Source organism: Microtus pennsylvanicus, chromosome 18 (genome assembly GCF_037038515.1).
Source record: "Microtus pennsylvanicus isolate mMicPen1 chromosome 18, mMicPen1.hap1, whole genome shotgun sequence".
In the NCBI taxonomy this organism is placed as follows: domain Eukaryota; kingdom Metazoa; phylum Chordata; class Mammalia; order Rodentia; family Cricetidae; genus Microtus; species Microtus pennsylvanicus.
The window spans coordinates 27887228-27912068 of NC_134596.1; the positions used below are offsets into that span (position 1 = coordinate 27887228).

The following is a 24841-nucleotide window of genomic DNA, read 5'->3' on the forward strand; positions in this document are numbered from 1 at the left end:
CATTTCCTATAGCCAGTACTCAGTTTCACTGAAAGAATTTTAAAAATCCGTAAGCAAAATAGACACCACAGGAAGACTGAATTGTAGGACTGCCAGTGCACGTGTGAAAGAAACAAGCTCATTCACAAGAACTTTTCAGCCCTTCCAAAAAAGAAGGGTGATATTGTTCAGATACCCAAGCACACTGCCTTGTAGAAGAAACTGGTAAATTAGAGATCATATAAAAAGAGGATGATTACAGAAGAAATAAGTTACAAAATCCTCAAACAGTTCTTGTTACCAGGAAAAACCAACAACCTCACAAATTTTTTCCCATATGATTTTACTATGTGGTGAAGCTCATTCTGAATATATCTGTATTCACAGGGAAATACTGCATAGAGATGGGTAATTTAAACTATGTTGTAATTATGCGCAGCTTAAGGACTTTTAGTGTTTTTTTTTTCTTGGTGGTTTTTTGTTTGTTTTTGAGGTAAGATCTCAAGCTGGTTTCAGACTTGCTAGCCTTGAATTGCTTGCTGGTCATACTGCCTCCACCTCCTAAATAGTGGGATTCTAGGTGTATGAGTCAAGAGTTGGCCAGTTTAAAGAATTTTTAAGAGTATTTTTGGAGGCTGGAGAGAACACCTGCTTGGTTCCTAGCACCCACATGGTGGCTCACAACCATCTGTAACTCTAGTTTCAGGAGATGCAACATCCTCTTCTGACCTGAGGACACTAGGCACATGTATGTACATATACATACACATAAATAAACACTCTAACACATAAATTTATTTATTTATTTTATTATTTATTTTTTGGTTTTTCGAGACAGGGTTTCTCTGTGGTTTTGGAGCCTGTCCTGGAACTTGCTCTTATAGACCAGGCTGGCCTCAAACTCACAGAGATCCGCCTGCCTCTGCCTCCCGAGTGCTGGGATTAAAGGCCTGCGCCACCACCGCCCGGCTTCTAACACATAAATTTAAAAAAAATTTAAAGAGTACATTTGTTTAAGCAATTTACCATTCAGCCTTTAGAATTATGAAGATAATATATAATACAGTTTTTATAAGATTTTTTTTTTCTATCTGGTACCTTGATAATGAACCTAGAGCCTACATGCTAGGCAATTATCTATCACTGAACCATATTCTGATCTTACCAAAGTAGGGTTTTTTTTTCTTCCAGTTCTGTTTTTGAGTCTTCTTTGAGACAGGACCTCAGTATGTAGCCCAGGCTGCCTAGGCCACTCTATCTTCCCCCTCAGGCACCTGGGTGCTGGGATTATGGACATTTACCACCACACTAGTCAGGGAGTCTTATTTTTTGTGATTGAGAAGTTCTGGTACCCATTGTGTACCTCCTCTGATAGCTTGTAGACCACAGACTGAGGGTTGAAGTGTGAATTGAGTGACATTACCCACTGTCTCAACTAGAAATCTGTCTTTTCATTCTTGCTATGAAATCTCTTTTAGAAACTATTCCATACATTAAAATTTTAATATTCTTTATTTCTACCAGGAAAAGAAATTCAAGAAACATGGACAGTCTCCCTAGAGCCCTTAGCCATGCATCAGAGACATTTCCAGAAGCCAATCCAAATATTTCTAACAGGCTCAGTGGCCCAGTGGTCTCTCTCAATGAGTAGCGAGTTAGGCACGGACAACTGGATGCTACAAAGTCCAGGGGCTCAAAGGCTGTTGTTTCAGGAGCTGGTAAGCAGGTTGACTGCTGAAGAATTCCATCTGGTAGGTGTCCTCCACACATGAGGGATTCTTGTCAATAGCACACTGGTGAGGTGAGATAAGCTTGTTCACAAAATGCCAAGGATCGCCTACCTGATACACTCTTACTGAAATTGGTGGTGTTTTTCAAATAATATTGTTTATACTGAAGCATAGCAAAAATGATGATTATTAGTGAAGAAACCATTTGTGAAGTTGCATACATTATGAATCCAGTTAAGTTAAAGAACCTGAGTTTACATAGGGAAAAGGTAGTTGACCCAATGAGTGTTGAATGAGAATGAGATGATGGGTGGTTTCTCACTATTTATTAAATATTCTATAATATACTTTGATTTTAATCTATTTAAGAAAAAGCTGTATAATGTAAAATTAAATATAATAACTTAAGAATAGGTATTCAAACTTAGAACTGTCTTCTGAAAGGAACACAAATATATCCAACTTTGACTTTAAAATGGTGGCTTCTTTTGTTCTTTTTGCTTTGGGTTTTTAAGACAAAGAGTCTCACTTTGTAGCCCTTGCTGGCCTGGAACTCAACTTTGTAAACCAGACTGGCCTTGAAGTCAGAGATCTGCCTGCCCCTGCCCCTCCAGTGCTAGGATAAATGCTGTATAGCACCACACCCAACTATGATGCCTATTTTGAAATTACTCTCAAATTCCTTATTTTTCTTTGCCTTTGTAATCTCAGGGAAATATCTTTATTCTGGATCCTATGGTAAAAGATTCTAGAGGAAGATTCTAGATCTGTGGGAACTGTCCTAAGAGTTGCATGCTCCAGTGGAAAGAACACTTTATTGTGTTATTACTAATGTGATACAAAACTTGGTTATACTAGGTAGACAAGCTTGGGGAGTCAGGCGTCTGGATTAGTTCTCAGCTCTACTGCTCAGATGTTGTGTTGGCTAAATCCTTCAGTGATTGTATTGCCTCACAGTGAAGTACTTTGTTCTGAAGTCAGGTGTACCTAGTAGCATTTTCTCTCACCAACAGGTGACCTTGAACAAGGAGCTTTTTCCTAAGCTTCAATCCATCCTATAAAGTGGAAGTGATAATCATTAAATTAAGTGGTTGTAAGATTCGGCAAACGTGTAATGCATGTATATATAGCTGTGCTTACTTTGGTTGCCATATTCTAGACTTGAAGAAAGTGGGCCAGGAGTTCTTTATTCTATTTCCCAATTGAATAAATCTTGTTTTCCTGCTTCTCACTATTAAAATAAAGCAAATACAATTGGAAGGATGCAGAGACAATAAGCACATAGTAAATATTACTGGCACTGTAAACTTTTTCTTATAGGTTGAGATTTAGGGACTGTATAATTAGTAACTGTAAGTTCTCTTCTGCCACTGTTAGCCAACTATTGTTCTGTCTCCTAGTAGGCTATATTCTTTTAGGCATATTGACAATAATAGTCTCAACTAATTAGCATTTCTTTGCAGGTTGCCAGTGTGGATCCTGGTGAAGGCTGGCCCCCCATCACAGGAATTATTTCCCCATTCTCTGCCAATGCTATGATTCTCACAGTGTTCCGAGCCAAAGAAGCTGAATTTCAAAGACATTTTCTCCAGACAGCTGCGGCTGAAGGTCCCCAGGAAAAGGCATCCCTTTTCTCAGATGTTGTAGATAGTGTACTAAATCAGGTTCATAATTTATCTGAAGATCCTGTTTCTTCTGGTAAGTTTTCCCACCAGTAATTAGCCTGGCATGAGGTGGTTTGCAGTCTCCAGCCCTTTCCATCATGCATGTAGCGGAACCCTTGGATGTTGTAAGACAGATAAAAAGCAAGCCCTATTATAAGCTATAGTTAGTTTAAGTTTCTAGTTTTAGAAATCCCGAAGGCCTCCAGTTGAAGGCTCTATAGAACACTTTGAAAGTCATCATAAGATGAAGCCTGGCTTTTTTTTTTTTTTTTTTTTTGGTTTTTCGAGACAGGGTTTCTCTAGCTTTGGTGCCCGTCCCGGAACTAGCTCTTGTAGACCAGGCTGGCCTCGATCTCCCAGAGATCCGCCTGCATCTGCCTCCCAAGTGCTGGGATTAAAGGCGTGCGCCACCACCGTCCCGGCCCCTGGCTTTTTTTTTGAAGCTTGACTCTTACTATATAGTTTATGACTATACATGTAGATGCATAGGACATAAAAGTAGAAGGAGATTAAAAAAAGCAGGAGGGACATGGGTAATAACAATGTACAAAAAGATAAAATATTCTTTTTTTTTAAAGACAAAATATTCTATATTTCTCTCATGCGGGCCCTGTCTTTCTGTATACATACATATATATGTGACATGGAAGCTGGAGAGCTGTTTGAAGGTGGGAAGGGGAACAGCAGAATTGGGACAGGTTAGGAAGGGGTGATAAATATGAACAGGGTTCAATGATGCATGATAAAAGTCCCAATGAAAAAAATTTAAATGAATGAAAATACAGTGAAACCTATATTTTATACACTGAAAAATTAATTTTAAAGCTTGGGGTGGAGAAGACTGCATGAGGGCTGGAGAGATGGCTCAGTGCTTAAGAGCACTGACTGCTGCCTGGAGACCTGTGTTCAATTCCCAGCTCCCACATACGGCTCACAACCATCTGTAATGAGATCATGGGTGCCTTCACAGCCGTCACAGGCACTTCACAAAGTGGTGCACAGACAAATAAAATTACAAAAAGAACTGTGAGGACTGTGGAGATGGCTCAGAGGGACTAAGAATACTTGCTGCCCAGCCTGAGAATCTAAGTTTGATCTCTGGAACCCATGTATAGAAAGAAAGAACCAGCTCTACAAAGTTGTCTCCTGATCTCCATGTGCACATTGTTACACACACACACACGGTAATATAATTAATAGACAGCTTTTATAAAAGGTGCACTATATTCATAAGTAAACTGCTGAGTGCATGTTTTTCATTCCATAAGTAAGAGGTAAAGATGCTGCTGTGGAAAGGAGTGAAAAGGAAAGGTTGGGATTGGTGTTCTTGCCGAGTGGCAAGAGTGTGGGCTGGAAGAGGGCAGTGGATAGTACTGTGTTCTCCTATTGTGTTTATGTTAACTCACTCTAAATTCAGTTGTTGCTTTTTAGGTAGGATGATGTATTAGCATATTTGAAATAATACATATTAACCAAAGCAATGGATTATTTTGTATCTGTGTCATTGTCTTATTTGTCAAGTGTGTGTAGGCTATTTGTAAAGTCTTTAGAAACAGGTCAGAAAGCTATTTAGAATACTGTAAAACAGCATTCTGAGTATTTTGCCAGAGTGTTCTAGCATGGCTCAGTTTCGTGGAGTACGTAAGTTGGCGTGATGCCTCACTGTCCAGGCTCCCCACCATTCTCTATCCTGATAAGATCCTATTCATGAGGTCCTACTGAAGCTTGGTCTGGTGCTCCAAACACCCTCTAGCAGGCCTGTTCTAAGGGAACCTACTCTTCTTTAACTCGGCGTCGCATCTTACTGTCTCAGAATTACCAACTTGATGCAATATGGTGGTTCTGGTCTGTGGTTTTAGACTGCTTTTATGTTAGTACATTATTTATTCTTGTACTAAAAGGCACTTTTAAAAGGAAGTAAATTTCTTAGTATAGAAAAATAGCACAATTTTAAAATGCATTTAGAGGAATATTTCAGAAATAAGATCAAAGGTTGTGAGAATAATAGGAGCAAAAAGCTTCAAATTGTGTTTGTATTCCCCACCCCCTCCCACCCTTATCGCAGACAAGATTGACCTGCAGGAGTCGGTGATGCAGAATGGCGGTTGTTGTTAACAATGAGCATTTACGTGTCCTTTGGAGAGAGGGAGTCAGTCCAGGGACAAAGAATTGAATTTTCTCCTTGGTTCTGATGTCTTCTTCTGTTTCTGTCCTTTTAGCCCCCTGTGTTCCAGAGTGGGCCCAGCAGGAGCTTAGTCGCACCAGCTCCTGGAGTCCAGCTCTTATGGAAAAGTGGTTTCCTTTCTCTAACATCAGTGGTGCCACTTCAGACTTGATGGAATCATTTTGGTAAAGCTTTATACATCTTTTTGAATATTGATTATTAAAGTCAATAGTCGGATGTGAACAGGCTTGTCATAAGGGAGCTTACTCTTAAATTAACTGAGTGTCATGTTTTACTATTGCAGATTTGCCAGCTTGATGCAGTATGCTGGCTCTCTGCATTTTGCATTACTGTATTATTTTCTTGTACTAAAAGGCACTTTTTAAATGAAGTAAATTTCTGAGAATAGAAAAATAGGATAACTTTTAAATGCGTTTAGAGTAATATTTCAGTCAAATATAAATACATAGTATATAAACACATTTATCTCCTTTAATCACTGTTATATTGCTATGAAGAGACACTGTGACCAAAGCAACTCATAAAAGAGGGATTTAATTAGGTGTTTGCTTTCAGTTTCAGAGGGCTAGTCCATGACTCTCATGGTGGGGCGTATGGCAACGGGCAGACAGACATGGTTTGGAGCAGTAGCTGAGAGCTTACATCTGATCGTTAAGTTGGAGGCAGGTAAAGAGAGAGATGAGACCTGGTGTGGGCTTTTAAAGCCCAGTCACACACCTTTTCCTACAAGGCTACCCCTCCTAATCCTAAATAGTCTACCAACTGAGGACCAAACAATCAAGTGTGAGTGCATCTATGAGGCCATTCTCATGTAAACACCACACTGTTTATCTATCTGTATAAATATATGGCAGCAGGAAACATTTAGAACTACGTGTCAATGAAAGCAGAAATTAAGCAAACTTGTTGCTGAGATGGTTCAGTAACTAAAGCTGCCAAGCCTGATGATTTGAGTTTTATCCTAAGAACCACATGGTGGAAGAAGGGGTAACTTCTGCAAGTTATCCTCTGACCTTTACATATGCACCATGGCACGTGTGTTTCTTCTGCTGCCTGTGACTCTCGATGTAGAGAGTCTTAGCTACCATGTCTGTCTATGTGCACCTTTATTCCTCATCGTGATAAAATGGACTAAACCTCTGAAACTGTAATCCAGCTCCAACAAAATGCTTTCTTTTAAAAGAGGTGCTATGGTCATAGTGTCTCTTCACAGCAATAGAACACTGACTAAGAAACATAGGCTTCACTGACTAAATTTCTAAAGAGAAATTTAAGAACCAGTTAATAAGAATCAAGTACAAGAAGGGATAAAGAATCAGTATTGCCAGGCGGCAGTGGTGCACGCCTTTAATCCAGCACTCAGGAGGCAGAGACGTGTGGATCTCTGAACGGATCAAGGCCAGCCTAGTCTATAAGAAACCCTATCACAACAAAACAAAAAACAAACAAACAAAATCCAAGATCAAAATAAAAGTTCCTCCTCCCATGACATGTAGATTTTCTGTAAAACTTTAGTTCATGAGGCAGTGTGGCATTAGTGCACAAATAAACCAAAACAGAAGAGAACCTGGAAAGTGACTGCTGTATGTGGCAGATAACAAACAAGGGTGGCATGAGAGCCAGCAGAGAAGATAGCCAAAAGATCAAATCAGATTTTAATCATTCAGAAAACACAACAGTAAATTAAAAAATATGGAAAGCACTTTAAAATTATTAGAATGGTAAAACCCAGGATAAATTCTATCTAGGTGTGTATGTCTGCAGATAGATATGTCACATGAGTGAAGGTAACCTAGGGGCCCAGAGTTGTCCCCTGAAACTGGAGATAGAGATGGTTTGATAGAGATGTGGGAATTGAAACTGGGTCCTATGAAAGAACAGCACATTCTTAACCACTGAGCCATCTCTCTAACCCTCATATACTTTTGATAAAACTTTTAAAGATGAATAACTAGAGATATTTATATGCAAATGAAAAATATGTTGAATAAGAGCAATTGCAAAAAAATGACATCATTTTTATAAAATTTACAACGTAGAAAATAGAGATCTTTTTTTTTTTTTTTTTTTGGTTTTTCAAGACGGGGTTTCTCTGTAGCTTTGGAGCCTGTCCTGGAACTAGCTCTTGTAGACCAGGCTGGTCTCGAACTCACAAAGATCCACCTGCCTCTGCCTCCCTAGTGCTGGGATTAAAGGCGTGTGCCACCACCACCTCGCTATCTCTAATCTTGATGCTAGGTTCATTCTTACCTTTTTCTACTGTTTTCTCTGTTTTTCTGGTTAAAAAGTTCATATTTCCAAATTAACAGCAAAATTTTAGAAAGAGAAAAAGGCGGAGACAGATCTTTACCTTCCAGCTCTCATGGGATAGTCAGTCTGCTGAAGAATAGCAGGCGTGTATGAAGTTGATAGCCCTGTACCTGTTCTGATTCTGGTGGTTTGGAAAGTTAGAATTTGTCTTTATACTATGTATCTTGTCTTATAGGTTATTACAGGCCGCCTCATCTGATAATGAAGAATCCTCCAAAGCTGAAAGTGAGCTAATTCACTGCCTCTCTGAACTCTACCAGAGAAAATCTCATGAAGAATCGACTGAAGTTAATCAAGACCGTGGCAGAAAGAAACGTATGCTTTTAGAAAGCCTGTTTCTTGAGGCAGTCTTTTTTCCTTTTTCCTTTTGAGACTATATTTAAAACTATTATACTTTCTAAAAAAGAAATAAAAAGTTAATTAAGATTGAAATGGTAACTAAAGGCAAATTTTTATATTTCAAATTTGAAAGTATTAATTCAGTTTAGATTAAATCACTAATGTTCTTGCTACTGAATTGAACATCCTCATTTTTATTATAATAGAAATATCAATACAGCTTTTTTACTCCCTATTTACAAGTATTTGCTCATGAGTTACTTTGCCTCTCCGAACCCCATGCTAGGGGCATGAACCTAGGGCATCAGGCATGCTAGGCAGTGCTTTCCCCTAGAGCTACATCCCCACATGACTTTGCCTTTTTGTATTTATTTACTATGTATACAATATTCTGTCTGTGTGTATGTCTGCAGGCCAGAAGAGGGCACCAGACCTCATTACAGATGGTTGTGAGCCACCATGTGGTTGTCGGGAATTGAACTCAGGACCTTTGGAAGAGTAGGCAATGCTCTTAACCACTGAGCCATCTCTCCAGCCTCCTGGCTTTGCCTTTTTAATCATTCTGCTTCGCTCATGTTGTTGACTATGTAGATTGTTTTCAATTTCTGTCATTACAAATAATACTCTAGTACATATACACACATATATATATCATGCATAAATTCTGAGTTTTCAGGAGTGAGTTGTCATTGTTAAAGAATAAGAAAATTGGCTTTTGATGCAGATTGCTAAATTGTGCTTGAGAAAAGGCATTTACTTGCCTAGCATGCCTGAGCTATAGGCTCCATCCTTAGCACTACCAGGAAGAAAAGTCTCACCACCACTGTCTCTTGAGCAACATCAAACTGAAGCATGCTTGGTATTTGCTTTGGGTAAAATCATTGAGATGGTTCAAGAGAGATGGCTGAGTAGTTAAGAGCACTTTTTTCTTTTGTAGAGGACCCAGGATTAGTTTCCAGTACCCCATGGCAGCTCACAACCATCTGTGATTCCAGTTCCAAGGAATCCAGTGGTCTCTTCTGATCTCCCTGGGTACTAGAAACGCACACATACACAGGCAAAAGCATTATATACACAGATGTAGGCAAATGCTTATGCATGAAAATAAAATAATCTTAAAAAAAATGACTGAGTTATTTAGTCCCTAAACTTCAGTAAAAAGGACCTGTTTATATTACAGGAAGAAGCAGATAAAAGAACTACCTAGTTCAGATAATTTCTGAGGGGAGCTATTTCTTTCATATATGTATGTATACATACATTCATGTATACACACACACACACAGCATAATATAGTTCTTGATTCCATAGAGGTAAAAGTTGACTTTCCACGCTGATGTTTTGGCAGGCGGTATCCCTCGAACTCCAGTGAGACAGAAGATGAATACCATGTCCCGCTCCTTGAAGATGCTGAATGTGGCGAGGCTAAATGTGAAGGCTCAGAAGTTACACCCAGACGGTAGTCCAGACATTGCTGTGGAGAAAGGCCTCCAAAAGACAGCTGTCGGGAAAACAGGAGAGAAATCGGAAGATAGAGGAAGAACATTAAGAAGTTCTAAACTTAAGGGTATTCATTCATTTATTCATTCTAGAGCGTTCGGTGTCTGTGTTGTTATATAAGAGAGCTGGAAGCTGGGGAGTCCAGCCCAGTTGATAGAGTGCTTGCCTAGCATTCATGGAATCCTTTGGTTTGATTCCCCACATAACACAGAGCGTGATGGTGCACACATACAATCTCAGCACTGGGAGGTAGAGGCAGGAGGATCAAAAGTTCGGTGTCATCTGTGTAATGAGTTTGAGGGCAGCTGAGCTATATGAAACCTCTTGTAAATAAATATACAAATAAATAAAATGAAATGGGTGAGGGGGTGGGACATTGAGATAATCTGGAGAAATGAAAACCAGACTAGGACAGCCTTGGTTGTCCTTCAGGAGCCATCCACCCTTTTAAAATTTGTATTTAATTAATTTATTTTATTGACTTAGGGTCTCATAGCTGAAGCTATCTTCAAGCTCTCTATGTAGTTGAACCTGGCCTTAAACTCCTGATCCTCCTGCATCCACCTCCACAGTGCTAGAACCACAGGCATTTGCCACTATACCCAGCAATCTTTTTTTTTTTTTTGAGATAGGTAGGGTCTTTCATTGACCTGAAGCTTGCTGAGAGGCTGGGCTAGCCTGGCTAGTAAGCTATAAGGATTTATCTGTCTCCATCCCCCCAGCACTGGGATTATAAGCGTGGTCCACCACATTTGTCTTTTAAAACAATGATGCTGGGAGATCAGGTTCTCATTCTTACAACTGAGCTGTGGCCCTCAGGTGGCCATATTGTTTAATTTTAAATAATTTTTGTAACATTTTCATTTATATTGTATGTTATGGTGTATATACATGGTGTGTGCATGTTGCAGTGTACATGGAAGTTAGTGGGAGCTTGTCCTTTCCATCCACAATGTGAGTTTGATCCTAGAGGTCAAACTCAGGCCATCGGTCTTGGCAGCAAGACTATTTAACTTTTGATCCCTCTTACTAGCCTTTATTATTTTTTTAAGAAGTCTTTGCATATTTTGAATAATGAACCTTTATCAGATGTCCTTTGCAGATATTTTCTTCAAATCTATGACTTACCTTTTACACTCTCATCAGTATGTTGGTAGAACATTCCATTTATTTAGCTTTTCTTCTCATGTAGCCTACGCTAACCTCAAGCCACTATGTGTCTGAGTCTTGCCTTGATTTTCTGTTTTTCCTTCCTTCTAGATATTCCATTTTTTTGCAGGTTAAAAATGATTAATGATTTGTGTGTGAGTTTATAAAGATTTATTTGTATTTATGAGTTAACCTGCATTTATGTATTTGTACCACATGTGTGACTGATATCTGCAGAGGTCAAAGGAGGGCTTCACATCACCTAGAAATGGAGTTACAGGGAGTTGTGAGCCACCAGATGGGTGCTAGGCTCCTAACCCAGGTTCTCTGCAAGAGCATCAAGTGCTTTTAACACTGAGCCTTATCTACTAATCCCTGCTAATGTGGTTTTAGTTTCAAATTCCGCTCATAAATTGCTAATATTTAGGGAAGTGGCAGGCTTTTGTAGGTTAGCTTTTGTTTAAAATACAACTTTTTTATAATCCCCCATTAATTCCAGGAGCTGTCTTATTAGTTTTTTCAGATTTCCTGTGTAGAAAATCTTGTCGTCAATGAACAAAGACATTTTTAAAATTTTTTTCTTGATCTTAATTTTTATTCTATACATTTACAAAGCCTTAGACATAGTCACTAATCTCTCTTCTTCCTCAGCCTTGGCACTAGTGATGTTTTGAATGAGATATCCTTTCTAGTTGGCCTGTGCTAGGCGCTGTGGGGTGTTTAACATTATTACTAGCATCTATACACTTTATGCTAATAATCCCTAGTGTCTGCCATGGCAATCCAGACCAGACATAGTTAGATTTTTCCTGGGAGACAAAAGTCTGTCTTCCCAATTGATAAACCCTTTAAATGATACAGAGTTGATCAGAGTATGATAACCAAATTTTGTTTTTTGTTTTTTCACAGACTTTAAAACTGAAGAGGAGCTGATGTCTTACATACATGAAAAATACCACAAGACTGTGGCTACAGGAGAAACCACATTGTATTCATGTGCTCAAAATATGGTCTCAACCATTAAAGTGTTCCTAAAGTCGAAGGACGTCAAGGAAGTAGAAGTAAGGACGTATGGATGATGCTGTCATCAACGTAGTTGATAGTTGGTGCATGTACCTTGAAGAATTTCCATTATGCTTACATGACTGGAAAATTATTAGTAGGCTGGAAAGCTGGCTCTGTGATTAAAAGCACTGACTGATCTTCCAGAGGAACAAGTTCAATTCCGAGCTGCATGGTGGCTTCCATTTGTAACTCTGATCTGATTCCCTCTTCTGGCCTCTTTGGGTACTGCATGCATATGGTGCACAGATGTATAGTCAGCCCAAACACCCAGACTTGTAAAATAAAATAAAGATAATTTTTTTAAATGATGAGTAAAGGGTTGTATATAATTCCAGATTTTGAAATGTGAGCCTGATAAAATGGAAAGTGGACTTTTGTCCTAATGAAAGTGCTATAATTTGTGTGTGTGTGTTTGCTACATGAATTAAACTAATGGGTTTAACCCTAGCTGCTCTTCAGAATCAATTGTTGTTGTTTCGGTTTATTATTGTTGATTATTGTTTATATTTGATGTATATGGGTGTTTTGTCTGCACATATGTCTGTACACATGTGCATTAGGGCCCCTGGAACTGAAGCTACAGACATTTGTGAGCTGCTGTGTGGGCACTGGGAATCAGACCTGCATTTTCTAGAAGAACAGTCACTGCTCTTAATCAATGTGCTATCTTTTCAGGCCTGCTGTTTTGTTTTCAGTGCTGGTGTCTGGTCCTTTCAGACTGACAGACTAACTCCAGGTCTCTTTGTATTAGGACTTGGGCATCTATTTGTTTTTTTTAAAAAAACTCTGTACGTAACTTTAGCAGTGCTGTAAACCACTGTTTTAGAATACCTTATTCTTTTTTAATTAAGTGTTTATCGCTGGGTGCGATGATCCACTCCTTTAATTTCTGCACTTTGGAGGTAGAAGGATCCAGTGAGTTCCAGGCCAGCCTGGTCTACATGATAAGTTCTAGGATAACCAGGGCTACATAGAGAAACCCTCTCAAAGAAAAAAGTGTGTGTGTGTGTGTGTGTGTGTGTGTGTGTGTGTGTGTGTGTATGTGTGTGTGTGTGTAGTATAAACATGTGAGTGCTATGTGTTCAGAGTCCAGAAGAGAATATCAGATCCTCTAGAGCTAAAGGTACAGATGGTTGTGAGCAGTCCAGCATAGGTACTAGGAATCCTCTGTACCAGCAGTTTGTGCTCTTAACCTTAGCTGTTGAATGTCTGTAGCTCAGGGAACCTTCCTTTAATAGTTGACATCTAAAGGCTTGCTATGTCTACTTGGGTACACATAGATTTTTTTGTTTGGTTGGTTTTTTGTTTTGTTTTGTTTTGTTTTTTTAAACCTGCATTCTCTTGACATCAAAGGAAAACATTCATTCCAGTGGTTTTCATTCAGATGAAAAAACAGTCAACTGTGCAGCAAACTAGAAATGAGTAACATTTAATATGAAAAAATTGTGTATTTGCAGGTGGTTTGCCTGAATCATATGAACAACAGCCTCTTAAAAACCAGCAAAACTCTCCGACAGAATCATGGGGGGAAACTGGATAAAGAAGACAAAGTCAGAGAGTAAGCAACCATTTTGTTCAATTTTACTACTACTCCAAAACAGAGTTCTCAGGTTAGCTTGGGACAGTTTAATGTTGTCAGCTACTCAAGCATGCTTTTGTTGGTGATCTTTTTGATGTTCTGAGGGGCAGTTTGGGTCACCTGTTACCTAACAGGTATACCAGTGTTTAGAGAAAGCACTAGATTTCTTATTGGACTTAGTCTTCCTTTCCTTTTTTTTTTTCTTTCTTTTCTTTACTTTAAAAAAAAAAAAAAAGACTCCATCATGGAGCGTGGCCTGGCCTCAAACTGCTGTGTAGCTGAGGCCAGCCTTGAACTCCTCATTCTCCTTACAAGTATTGAGGTTGCAGGTGTACATCACCATGCCCAGTTTATATAGTGTTGGAAATCAGATACAAGGCCTCAGGCATGCTAGGCAAGCACTTCACCAACTGGGCTACACTCCAGGTTTTTCCACCCACTTACTGCTCCCCCCCTCTTTTTTTTTAGTACCGGAGATTGAGTCCATGGCTCGGTGGTATATGCTAGGCTTCTGCTTTGACACTGAGCTGCCTTCCCTGTTCTTGGTCATTGCTTCTTATGTAAATACATCTTTGCTTAGAGAAAGAGTTTCCAGTAAGCGACAGTCAAGGAGATGTGACAAAATATTTTGTTTCTTCCAGGTGCCAGCTTCAGGTGTTTCTTCGTCTGGAGCTGTGTCAGCAGTGCCCCTCAATACTGGAAAGTACAGATGAGGTGGAACAAGTAGTGGAGGAGGTGAGTCCATGGCTGCTGCCCTGAGAGCATGTGCCCGCGCTTTCTGCTTCCCAGCAGAGGCTATGGTAATTTTCTGCAACCTCTTCCAGGTGACAGATTTGCTGCGCATGGTATGTCTCACTAAGGACTCAGCATACCTGTCAGAGTTCCTGGAGGAGATTTTGAGACTGTAAGTTTGATTACTGGCTTAGTTTAAAATTGTTACTGAGGACTCCTCATGGTGCTGTCTTAGAATTACAAGATTACAAAGGCATTTTTTTTTTTTCAGATTGGGTGGAGGGATAGGGAGGATAAGATGGGAATCTGTTCTGTATCTAACCAGTATACTTCACAGGTATATTGACTCCATCCCGGGGACAATTGGACAACTTTACCACAGCCTGGGGTTAAAGATTCCTCAGAAGCTGGCTGGAGTCCTTCCTACAGAATTTTTTAGTGATGATTCTATGACTCTAGAGAGTAAGTCACCACCTCCTTCATCAAGTGCTCACAGATCGGTGTCAGGCGTCACTGAGTCTGAGCAGCTGGAGGAGCTGCGGACCAGATCAGCCAAGAAGAGAAGGTATTGTTCATTTAATGTGCTGAGTTGGTAGTTGCCCCTGTATCAGAACCACAGACATAATTTTCAGGAGTTCCTCCAAGTAGCATCTGACACTTTATGTTTTTTACTCAGGCGATGGGTGGTACTTATTTATTTATTTATTTATTTATTTTATGCAAAGCCCTTTACTGTCTACAGGGGTGTGTAAGAGCTAGGAACCTCTTCTGAAATAAGATTAAGGTTTAGCTTATTTATAACACTTCCCTTGCTGCCTGTCATTGTTATTAGCTAGCTGAATCTGTAGTAGTTATTTCTCTTAATTCTGGATTTGTTATAAATACAAGATAACTAACTAGAACTCACTTAAACAATGTATTTTAGATGCTGGGTTCATGCAAGCCTCACTACATCTTTCTTTTATTTGGTGTGTTTTCTATTTTTAAAAGGAAAAATGCACTAATAAGACATAAAAGCATTGCAGAGATTTCACAGACTCTTCGACAAATTGAAGTTCCCAAAGTGTCCAAGAGAGCTACGCGAAATGTAAGTGATGGCATTGATTAAGAGCTAGCGGCTTCTCTGCGGCTAGGGTTGACGCTGAAGAGGAAGGCGGTGTTTCTCCGGGTGGGAAGACAGCTTTGGTACCTTATCTGAAATGACACTTCAGGGTTTGGATTATGGAATATTTACAATCAAAAAAAAATTTTTTTCTTAAATCTTTGGGAGTTAGAGAGATGGCTTAATGATTAAGAGCAGTTGTTGCTCTTCCTGAGGTCCTAAATTAATTTCCAATACCCTCATTGTGACTCAGAGCCTATTGTGACTGTGCTACTATGGCATCTGCTGTCCTCCTCTGGTGTGCAGACAAAACACCCATATACATAAACAAATCTTTTGGAAAGAAAAACCTTTGGATTTTAGTGCCATTTTGATTTTGGACTTTTGGATTTAGGTATATTAAACTGATGTTGAATATATTTCTGTGAACATGTATGAAACTATAACCAAAGGAATAAAGAAATATAAATTTAAAAACCAACAACAAAAGCAACAAAATAAGGGCTAGGGTGATAGTTGAGTTAGTACTTGCAGCCTGAATTCAGTCTTCAGAACTGCTGCGTGGACGTACACAAACACGGAAACACACGTGCGTGCGCGCGCACACACACACACACACACGGACGGACGGGGGTAGAGGGAGATAGAAGCTCAGTCAATAAACTTCTTGCTTTAACATGAGAACCTGAATTTGATCTGTAGAACCCATGTTGAAAAAATACATCCAGGGCTGGAGATACGGCTCGGTGGTTAAGAGCACTGGCTGCTCTTCCAGAGGTCCTGAGTTCAATTCCAAGTAACTACATGGTGTCTCACAACCATCTGTAATGATATCTGGCACCCTCTTCTGGCATGCAGGCATACATGGAGGCAGAATGTTGTATACATAATAAATAAATAAATCTTAAAAAAAAAAAAAAGGGGGCTGGAGAGATGGCTCAGCGGTTAAGAGCATTGCCTCCTCTTCCAAAGGTCCTGAGTTCAATTCCCAGCAACCACATGGTGGCTCACAGCCATCTGTAATGAGGTCTGGTGCCCTCTTCTGGCCTTCAGACATACATGCAGACAGAATATTGCATACATAATAAATAAATAAATATTTAAAAAAAAAAAAAAAGAAAGAGCCGGGCAGTGGTGGCGCACGCCTTTAATCCCAGCACTGGGGAGGCAGAGGCAGGCGGATCTCTGTGAGTTCGAGACCAGCCTGGTCTATAAGAGCTAGTTCCAGGACAGGCTCCAAAACCACAGAGAAACCCTGTCTCGAAAAACCACAAAAAAAAAAGAAACCATGTCTTGAAAAAACAAAAAAGAAAAAAATAATAGGACTAGAGAGATGGCTCAGTGGTTAAGCAAACATGAAGACCTGAGTTAGTTCACAAATCCCTGGGTCTGCTAGACAGCTAGCCTAGGCTACTTAAGTTTCAGGCCAGTACAAGACCCTATTTCAACAAAATTGTGGATAGTACCTAAGAAAGGAACCCCTAAGTTGGTCTTTGGCTTCCACGTGCACACATGTGGACCTGTCACTACAGAAATACACACATCTGTGAACAAACAAAGACAATGATAGTGATAGTAAAACGAAGAAAGCAAGGAAAAGCTAGGAATTGGGGCTGGAAAGATGGCTCAGTTAAGAGTCCTTGCTTCTCTTCCAGAGGACTCCTTTGGTTTTCACAACCCACACTGGGAAGACTCACAGCCACCTGTAACTTCAGTGTTAGGGGATCCTGTGCCTTTTACCTCCAAGGACACCTGCACAGACACACATGCACATAACTGAAAATAATAAAAATAGGTCTTGGCCAGGCATGTGACTCACGCTTTTAATCCCAGCACACGGGAGATAGAAGTAGGTGGATCTCTGTGAGTTCGAGGACAGCCAGGGCTGTTATACAGAGAAACCCTGTCTCAAAAAGCCTAAGACTAAATGAATGAACGAACGAATGGATAAATAAATAAGTCTTTTTAAAAAGTTAAGCAAGGGGCTGGAGAGATGGCTCAGTGGTTAAGAGCACTGCCTGCTCTTCCAAAGGTCCTGAGTTCAGTTCCCAGCAACCACATGGTGGCTCACAACCATCTGTAATGAGGTCTGGTATCTTCTTCTGGCCTGCAGACATACACACAGACAGAATATTGTATACATAATAAATAAATAAATATTTAAAAAAAAATAAAAAGTTAAGCAAGAATAAATTCAAAGTTTTTAATGTACATAACAAAACTTATAAAACAACACTGAAAATGTTATTGAAAAATAATATGATTGTAATAGGTGTTTGATTATCTCCCAGAATCAATGTGTTACATTTCATTTCAGTAGTAGTTTGGGGGTGGGGGAGTAGATAAAGATGACCACTGTCATGAAGCCTGGTGGTAATTGGTTTTCCTGTGGCAGCATAATAAGGGCTTGCAGGGAAACAAAACAGTATACCTAGAATCTGCTTACTAGCTGGGATTAACGTCACGCTGAGGAAAGACGGGAGAATAAAGATGCAGTGAAGCTTAGGAATACGAACTGTTTGAGAAGAGGGCAGGTCTGAGAACTTGCTTCTGAAGCATCTGCTACAGCAGTGGTTGTTCATTTCTAAACTGCCCTTAGCGTGATTTACTCTTTCTAGCATTTTTTGAAATTTTTATTTTATATTGTCCAAGATAGCCATGACTGGACCCAGTGCTCAGGAGGCAGAGGCAGATGGATCACTGAGTTCGAGGCTGGTCTGGCCCACCTAATGAGTCTCAGGCCAGCCAAGGCTACATAGTGTGACCCTGCTTCTAAAAATAAACAATAAAAAATATCAGAGCAGAGTTATGGAGATCAGAATTTGATATTGATTATAGAATTATTTCATGCCGGTTGGTACCATAGATAATGATAGCTGTTGAGCAGGCTCAGATATTCGTTTCTATTAGAATGATTGGGAAAAGTACCTCCTTGATACACTCTCCTAGTTTTTCTTTCTTTTCTCATTTCTCTTTTTAAAAGATTTTTTTTCACTTTGTGTGTATTTTATTTATGTTCATGATTTAACTGTGTGTGTGTGTGTTTAAATGTACCATGTGAATACCTAGTATCCATAGAGGCCAGGAAAGGTCATCAGATACCCTGAACTAGAGTGGCACTATGGGTAATGAGAACCAAACCTGAGTCCTCTGCAAGAGCAGCTATTGCTCTTAACCACCGAGCCAAAATTCCAGCCTCAGTTTTCCTTTGTAAATGGAAGAATGAGGTTAATAAACAAGGTTAATTACAAAGGGCTGATTAAAATGTTAATAATGTGTCAATACAGAAGAGTCCTTGCTTGTTTCAGGGCTCTGGGTTCAATCCCCAGTGCAATCAAGAAAAAAAAAGTTACATGTCATATGTGGTATTCCATTCTTCAACTATTATGAGAAATGGCACAGTTGAAACAGCAAGTAGATGGGGCTGGAGAGATGGCTTCATGGTGAAGAGCACTGGCTGCCTTGTGCAGGACCCAGGTTCAATTCCCAGCACCCACATGGTGGCTCAGAGCCATGCATAGATCAGTGCCAGAGGATTCAGTGCCCTCTTCTGACCTCCCGTGGGCACATTAATGGTCCACATACAGACAATGCAGACAAAACACTCATACACACAAAGTAATAAATAAATCTTTAAAAAGAAAAAATAACAAATAGGAAAATTTTGAGAAAGGATTCCCTTATTAGATGCACCTGGAATTTGGAGTTTTGACTTCTTTACTAGAATACCAAGCCAATAGAGGTTTGATAGAGAAAAGTTAAGAGTCCCATGTCCTAATCAATCTGTATGGCTTTCACCTTTTTAGGTCATCATTAAAAAGTTGAACAGTATCTCTTCTCTATCCAGTCTTCAAAAGTTGTAACAGCAGTTACAGTCTGTATAATCCTAGACCCTTTTCTGTGTATACCTAAAACAGACATCCCCAGTTTATGTTTGTTCATAACGGACCCACATCTACATGGACCTTAAAAATAATTTCATCCGAGCTGGGCATGTGCACATCCCTTACACATTCCTGGTATAAGGAGCTGAAGCGTGAGGATTGTTACATGGCCAACCCCAACTACATAGAAACTCTTGTTTACAAAGAAGCAATAGACTTAAGCTGCCATACTTACTATTCTGAATTTCAGAACCCTCCCCATCACCATCTCTAAGGTGGTATACACAAGTCTCCCGTGTGTGGTTTCAAACCCTCATTGGTTGGGTGTGTGATTTCACTGTTGCTCTTTTTGTTTTGTGTGGTCACAGTGCTTCTCATTTTGGATCACTGCTCTGTTGCAGAGGTGTCTCTGGAGCGTGTACTTTAGTGCATATTTCCTTTGGATCTCTCTGAATTGCAAAGGTCAGAGAGTTTCAGGTTGAGCTTTTATCTTGAACGAATGCCTGTGTTGATCGTCCTCATTTCTCATTTCCAGGAGAATTCTCACCTTGCTTCTGCACAGCCATCACTCCCAAGGAAAGACACGGGTCAAGGTGTGTTTTGTGTTTTCAACACCTATTCACTGGATTGGCAAATTTATTTTGATTGGATGTATTTAATGTAAGTTACAGCTCTATATCAACACTGGTTTAAAAAATACATCCAAATCCTTGTTTGGGGGGAATAAGATAGTTCATATAGCCTAAATTAAAATACTACATCATGTAAATCACTGACTTAAAATATTTTAAAATGTCATTATCGTGGAATCCAAAATTAGGAAAAAGAAAAGAAAGAAAAAAAGTGAGGGAGGCAATGACACTGTTTTAGACAAAAGGAGTTTAACATGTTGGTCAAAGTGCACTCCGTGGTCCTGCTTGGATCTTAAGTTAATTTTATTTCTTTATTTTTTACAATTATAATATAATTATATCACTTTTATCCTTCCTTTTCCACTCTCTAGTCCTGCTCATGAGCCTTCCCTTCCCTTTGGAAATCATGGTCTCTTTTTCTTTGTTATTGTTATATGTATGTGGAGTACAAACCTAAACATATAAATATACAAACTTCTCAGTCTGTTCAGTGTTGCTTATATGTCTATGATTTCAGGACTGGCCATCTAATATTAGATAATCAATTAGGGGCTTATATCTGCTGAAGACTATTTCTCTGAAGTTAATATGTTTTTGTTTTGTTTTAAAATAGGTTCTTACTAGTTAGTTCTGGCTGCCTGGCACTTGATATTTGAACCAGCCTGGCCTCTGGAGCCAGAGAGCTGTCTTACCTTGACTCCCTAGTGCTAACAGATAGAAACATTTAATAAATCTATAAGTAAAGATACTAAATTCATTGTTTAAAAAACACTTCCCACGAAGAAAAGTTGAAGATTAGATTAGATGATGGCTTTGCTGCTAAACTGTACCCATCATTTAAAATAAACACACCAGCTTGTATTATTTCAGTTAATAATTCTAGGCAGTTCATTGAGGAATGAATTACATTGAATAAATGATGCTGAGATAACTGTATATCCATGAACAAAAAAATGGTACTGGCCCTCTACCTCATTGAAAATCCTGTGTAAAAAACTTTTGGAACCTGTAAGGTCAGTAGTTTTGAGATCCCCAGAAGAGTGCTATCCAGGGGAATCATTTTAATACTCAGCGTTACAGAGTGGCTTCCTTAAGCAGCTCTGTGTTTGGATCCCTTGTCAATTGACACCAACATAATGCTTTTTATCTCTTTGTCTCCCTCCCCTCAATGCTCTTAGAAGTGACTAAAGTCCGCAGAAATCTCTTCAATGAGGAAATGCTTTCTCCTTCAAAGCGGGGGCTGAAGCGGGGACTGCCTCGCAGCCATTCTGTATCAGCCCTGGAGAGTCTGCACCACAAACAGAACAGCTTCAAGAAGACCAAAAGTAGCACTTTTCAAGGTAACCACAAACACAGTTGGTAACAAATTTGCTGGTAACATTGTTTCTACTTTTATTCCCAAATTAGTAATCTGAGTCTTTTGCTCTTTCCTGGATTAGTTTAGCTAATGGTTTGCTAGTTTTATTATCTTTTGGAGAAACTTGAATTTTTCTTCATTGACTTTCTAGCCTTGCTTTCTCTGCTTACTTTGGCTTTAGTTTCTTGCTTTTTCTTTTTCTTTCTTAAAAATTTTTGTCATTGGTTTTGTTTTAAGACAGGGCCTCTATTTGTAGGGTGTGGGCAATAAGTTGTCTCTTTGGGCTCATCCTTCTTGGAGTACATTAAACTTGAGCAGTTAGGTTCGTGTCTTTCGTTTGATTGAGGATGTTTTTAACAATTTCTTCAGAAACGTTTTCTGCCACTTTTTTTCACCTAGAATTCTCAGGATACATGTGGTCACATACATGATGGTACAGTGTACACGGGTGCCTCAGTTCTTCATTTTTACTTTTATTTTTTCTGTTTAGGCTGTTTGGTCAGGCTGTTTAATTTTGGAAGCCTTATTTTTCTGATTCACTGATTATTTTGCCTGCTAACACATGTGGTTGAATCCCTTTACAGAGTTTCTTATTGCATCTGTATTTCTTTGTTGTTAATTTGAGTCAGTTTCATTTAACCTAGGCTGGCCTCAAGCTTGTTATATTACTAAGACCTTTGATTTCTTCCTTTCTCTTTTTTTTTTATCCAAATTATTTTTATCTTTTGGAAATGTTTAAATTAAATATAATTACATTATTTTTTCTCCCCTCCAACCCCTCACTCCATTTCAGATTCATAGTCTCTTTTTTTAAAAATTATTACTGTTAAACACACACACACACACACGTAAGTAAGTGTATGCATATGTATGCACATAAATATATAAATACAACTTGCGGAGTCCATTTAGTGTTGCTTATGTATATATGAGTTTAGTGCTGAACACTTGGTATTAGATAACCCCTCGATTTGTAGGGGTTATCCTCTTTGGGGGATATTCTCCCTCTCTCTCAGCCATTAGTTGCCCATAGTTCTTTGTCTAGGCCTAGACAAAGAATCTATGAGATTGTGTTAGCGTGTCTGTTGATGTCATTGTTCAGTTTTTATTCATCCAAATTGTTGAAGTACAATGTATGTAGCTTCTCTGTCATTTGCAGCAGGTTTTCTGTCTCCTGGCTCTTATTAATCTTTCTGCCCCCTCTTTGGTGATGTTCCCCAAGCCTCAGGTCTGTGGTTTGTATTGTGGATATACTAATTTGGGCAACGTACCCCACAGTCAGTTGCTCTCGGCATTTTGGCCAGCTGTGGCTTTTTGTATTGGTCTCCATTAGCTGCAAAGAGATGCCCCTTTGATAAGAGGTGAATGCTCTACTTACCTGTGGGTATAAGGATAGATATTTAGAAGGCCCATGATCTCACTAGCCGTAGACAGTTGGTAGGTTTCTCTACCAGGCCTGAGTTGACTGGGACTTAAGTCTAACTAGACAGCTGTTGGTTACTTACTACCAAGACAGGTGCCTATTACACCTTAGGGGTATTTTGCCAGGCTGCTCACTGTTACAGTTCATAGGCTTCACAGCTGATTAGGACCGTGGATTACCTTCTTCCCTTGGCAGCTTTCATGGCAACTTCCAGTGCAAGAAAAAGCTAGTTCTCAGAAAGGAGGTTTCTGGGTCAGATCCAGTTCAAATCCTTAAGTCCTGTGTCCAAAATATCTCTCTAAGTGGCACAGCTTCATATATATATATATATGTATACATATATACACATATTTTATATATAATTTTAAGTAAATATATAATATGATTTCTATGGCTTTTCAATCATCCTTACTATTATTTATCCCTCTTTCTTCCCTCTCCTGTATTGACCGCTCCTCCCTCATTCTTAATTAAAGCCCTCCCTGTCTCTAGTTCCCCCCTTTGGATCAGTTTTGTTGCTCCTGCCTCTGCCTCCTGAGTGCTGGAATTTGCTGCCTGTGCCTCTTGGTTTTGTTCAGTGCTATTGGTTGAATTCAGGACTTCCAACTGAGCTGTGCCCCTACTTCTGGCTTGGTTTTTTGTTTGTTTGTTTGTTTTTGAGATAAGGTCCAGGCTGGCTTCAAACTCACAGAGATCCGCCTGCCTCTGCCTCCTGAGTGCTGGACCGGCTTGTATCATTTTTAATCAGAGCTGAAGATTACTCCATTCTCATGAGCCCTGAAGGTATAGACTCTAGCTCAGTTTAACATCTTCTATAGCCAGTAATAAGCCACACATAAGTTCAGACTGCTCCCTTTCCCTTGCTGCTGCCTGAGAGGGTTAAGTGAGATTTATAGTTTACACTGTTTTTGCATCTTAGGTTATCACAAACTGCTGACTAAGAGTGTGGCCGAGACCCCAGTCCATAAGCAGATCTCCAGGCGACTGCTCCACAGACAAATCAAGGGCAGGTGAGTGACAGCCCAATCCAGACCCCGTCAGGCCACCTTCAGCACCATCCCACAGGCAGCTCTTTCTTGGATAATTCTTTACCTTGTTGCTTATATTTTACTGACAGTAGAGCTATATGCACTGTTGCGCTCTGACCTCTCTCACTGGCTGTAAGTAATTCTGAGATTTACGCACACTGCTTGTATCAGTTTGTCCCTTTTGTGTTAAGTAGTATTCTATTAAATGGATCTTCAGCAGTCACCTGCTGACATGGGGAAAGGTGGGTCCTTTTTCCTGCCAGGCAAGGCTGGAGAGCCAAGTTAGCCTTTGCTGAGAGAGGTACATCCCAGGCTTGTGTTTTCTGTAGTCACTGTTGGACTAGGATAATTACTGCCCCTTTCCAAAAGAGAGCCATCTCACTTGGCAGTAAATTTTGTATCGACCTTTTAGTATCTATTGTCAGCTTCTACAACACCCAGTCTGAGATACGAGCAGCACAAATAAGGCCGAGGGAGCTCACTGCCCCTCCCACAGCTCATTAATAACAGGGAAAAAATATATCTACTACATATTATCACAACTCCGCCTGGACATTGTATACAGATTTTACATCCTTGTGAAAGTTACAGGGGAATTTGTGAGAATGAAAGTTGGAAGTCCTTGATGAGCTGATGGCTATTAAAACTCCATAAACATGCCTACTCTCCATTGTGTCTGTACAATGTTTAGCTGTACTTTCTTTAAAATACATTAATGGAATTAAAAAAAACTCTTCTATTTTAAAACTAATTTTGACATTGTCAAAATACATTTCACACCCGAGTAGTGGTGGTGCATGCCTTTAATCCCAGCACTGGGGGCACAAAGCAAGTTCCAGGACAGCCATATAACTGTTAAACAGAGGAAACCCTGTCTCAAAAAAACAAAAAAAAAAAGAAAAAAAAAAGAGTACATGGTCTCTTACAGAGGACCTGAGTTCAATTCCCAGCCCCCAGCACCAACACCCACGTAGTGTAATTTGTAGCAATCTGTAACTCCAGCACACATTTTTTTATCTTAAAAAATTCTAACCATTTCCATACACACACACACACATATATATATAGAGAGAGAGAGAGCATAACTTGATGGTGTATATTAGCTTATGCAAGATTCACAGTTCAGTCCTCAGTTCTCACAGGGATAATGATTATGAATGAGAGTTCTCACCAGTGCTAATAT

General features: G+C 39.5%; 1 protein-coding gene across 1 annotated transcript in view; it reads left to right on the plus strand.

Moving 5' to 3' along the window:
- The window catches only part of Ticrr (TOPBP1 interacting checkpoint and replication regulator), a 38444-nt gene that overhangs the window by 4643 nt on the left and 8960 nt on the right, over window positions 1–24841 (plus strand). The window contains exons 3-16 of the mRNA XM_075952494.1: window positions 1504–1730; window positions 3173–3407; window positions 5593–5722; window positions 8044–8183; window positions 9556–9774; window positions 11766–11917; window positions 13379–13479; window positions 14142–14235; window positions 14325–14404; window positions 14570–14797; window positions 15223–15319; window positions 19754–19811; window positions 21029–21190; window positions 23550–23640. Coding sequence (XP_075808609.1) covers window positions 1504–1730; window positions 3173–3407; window positions 5593–5722; window positions 8044–8183; window positions 9556–9774; window positions 11766–11917; window positions 13379–13479; window positions 14142–14235; window positions 14325–14404; window positions 14570–14797; window positions 15223–15319; window positions 19754–19811; window positions 21029–21190; window positions 23550–23640 — 2014 coding nt within the window. The remainder of the gene's footprint in view (window positions 1–1503; window positions 1731–3172; window positions 3408–5592; window positions 5723–8043; window positions 8184–9555; window positions 9775–11765; window positions 11918–13378; window positions 13480–14141; window positions 14236–14324; window positions 14405–14569; window positions 14798–15222; window positions 15320–19753; window positions 19812–21028; window positions 21191–23549; window positions 23641–24841) is intronic.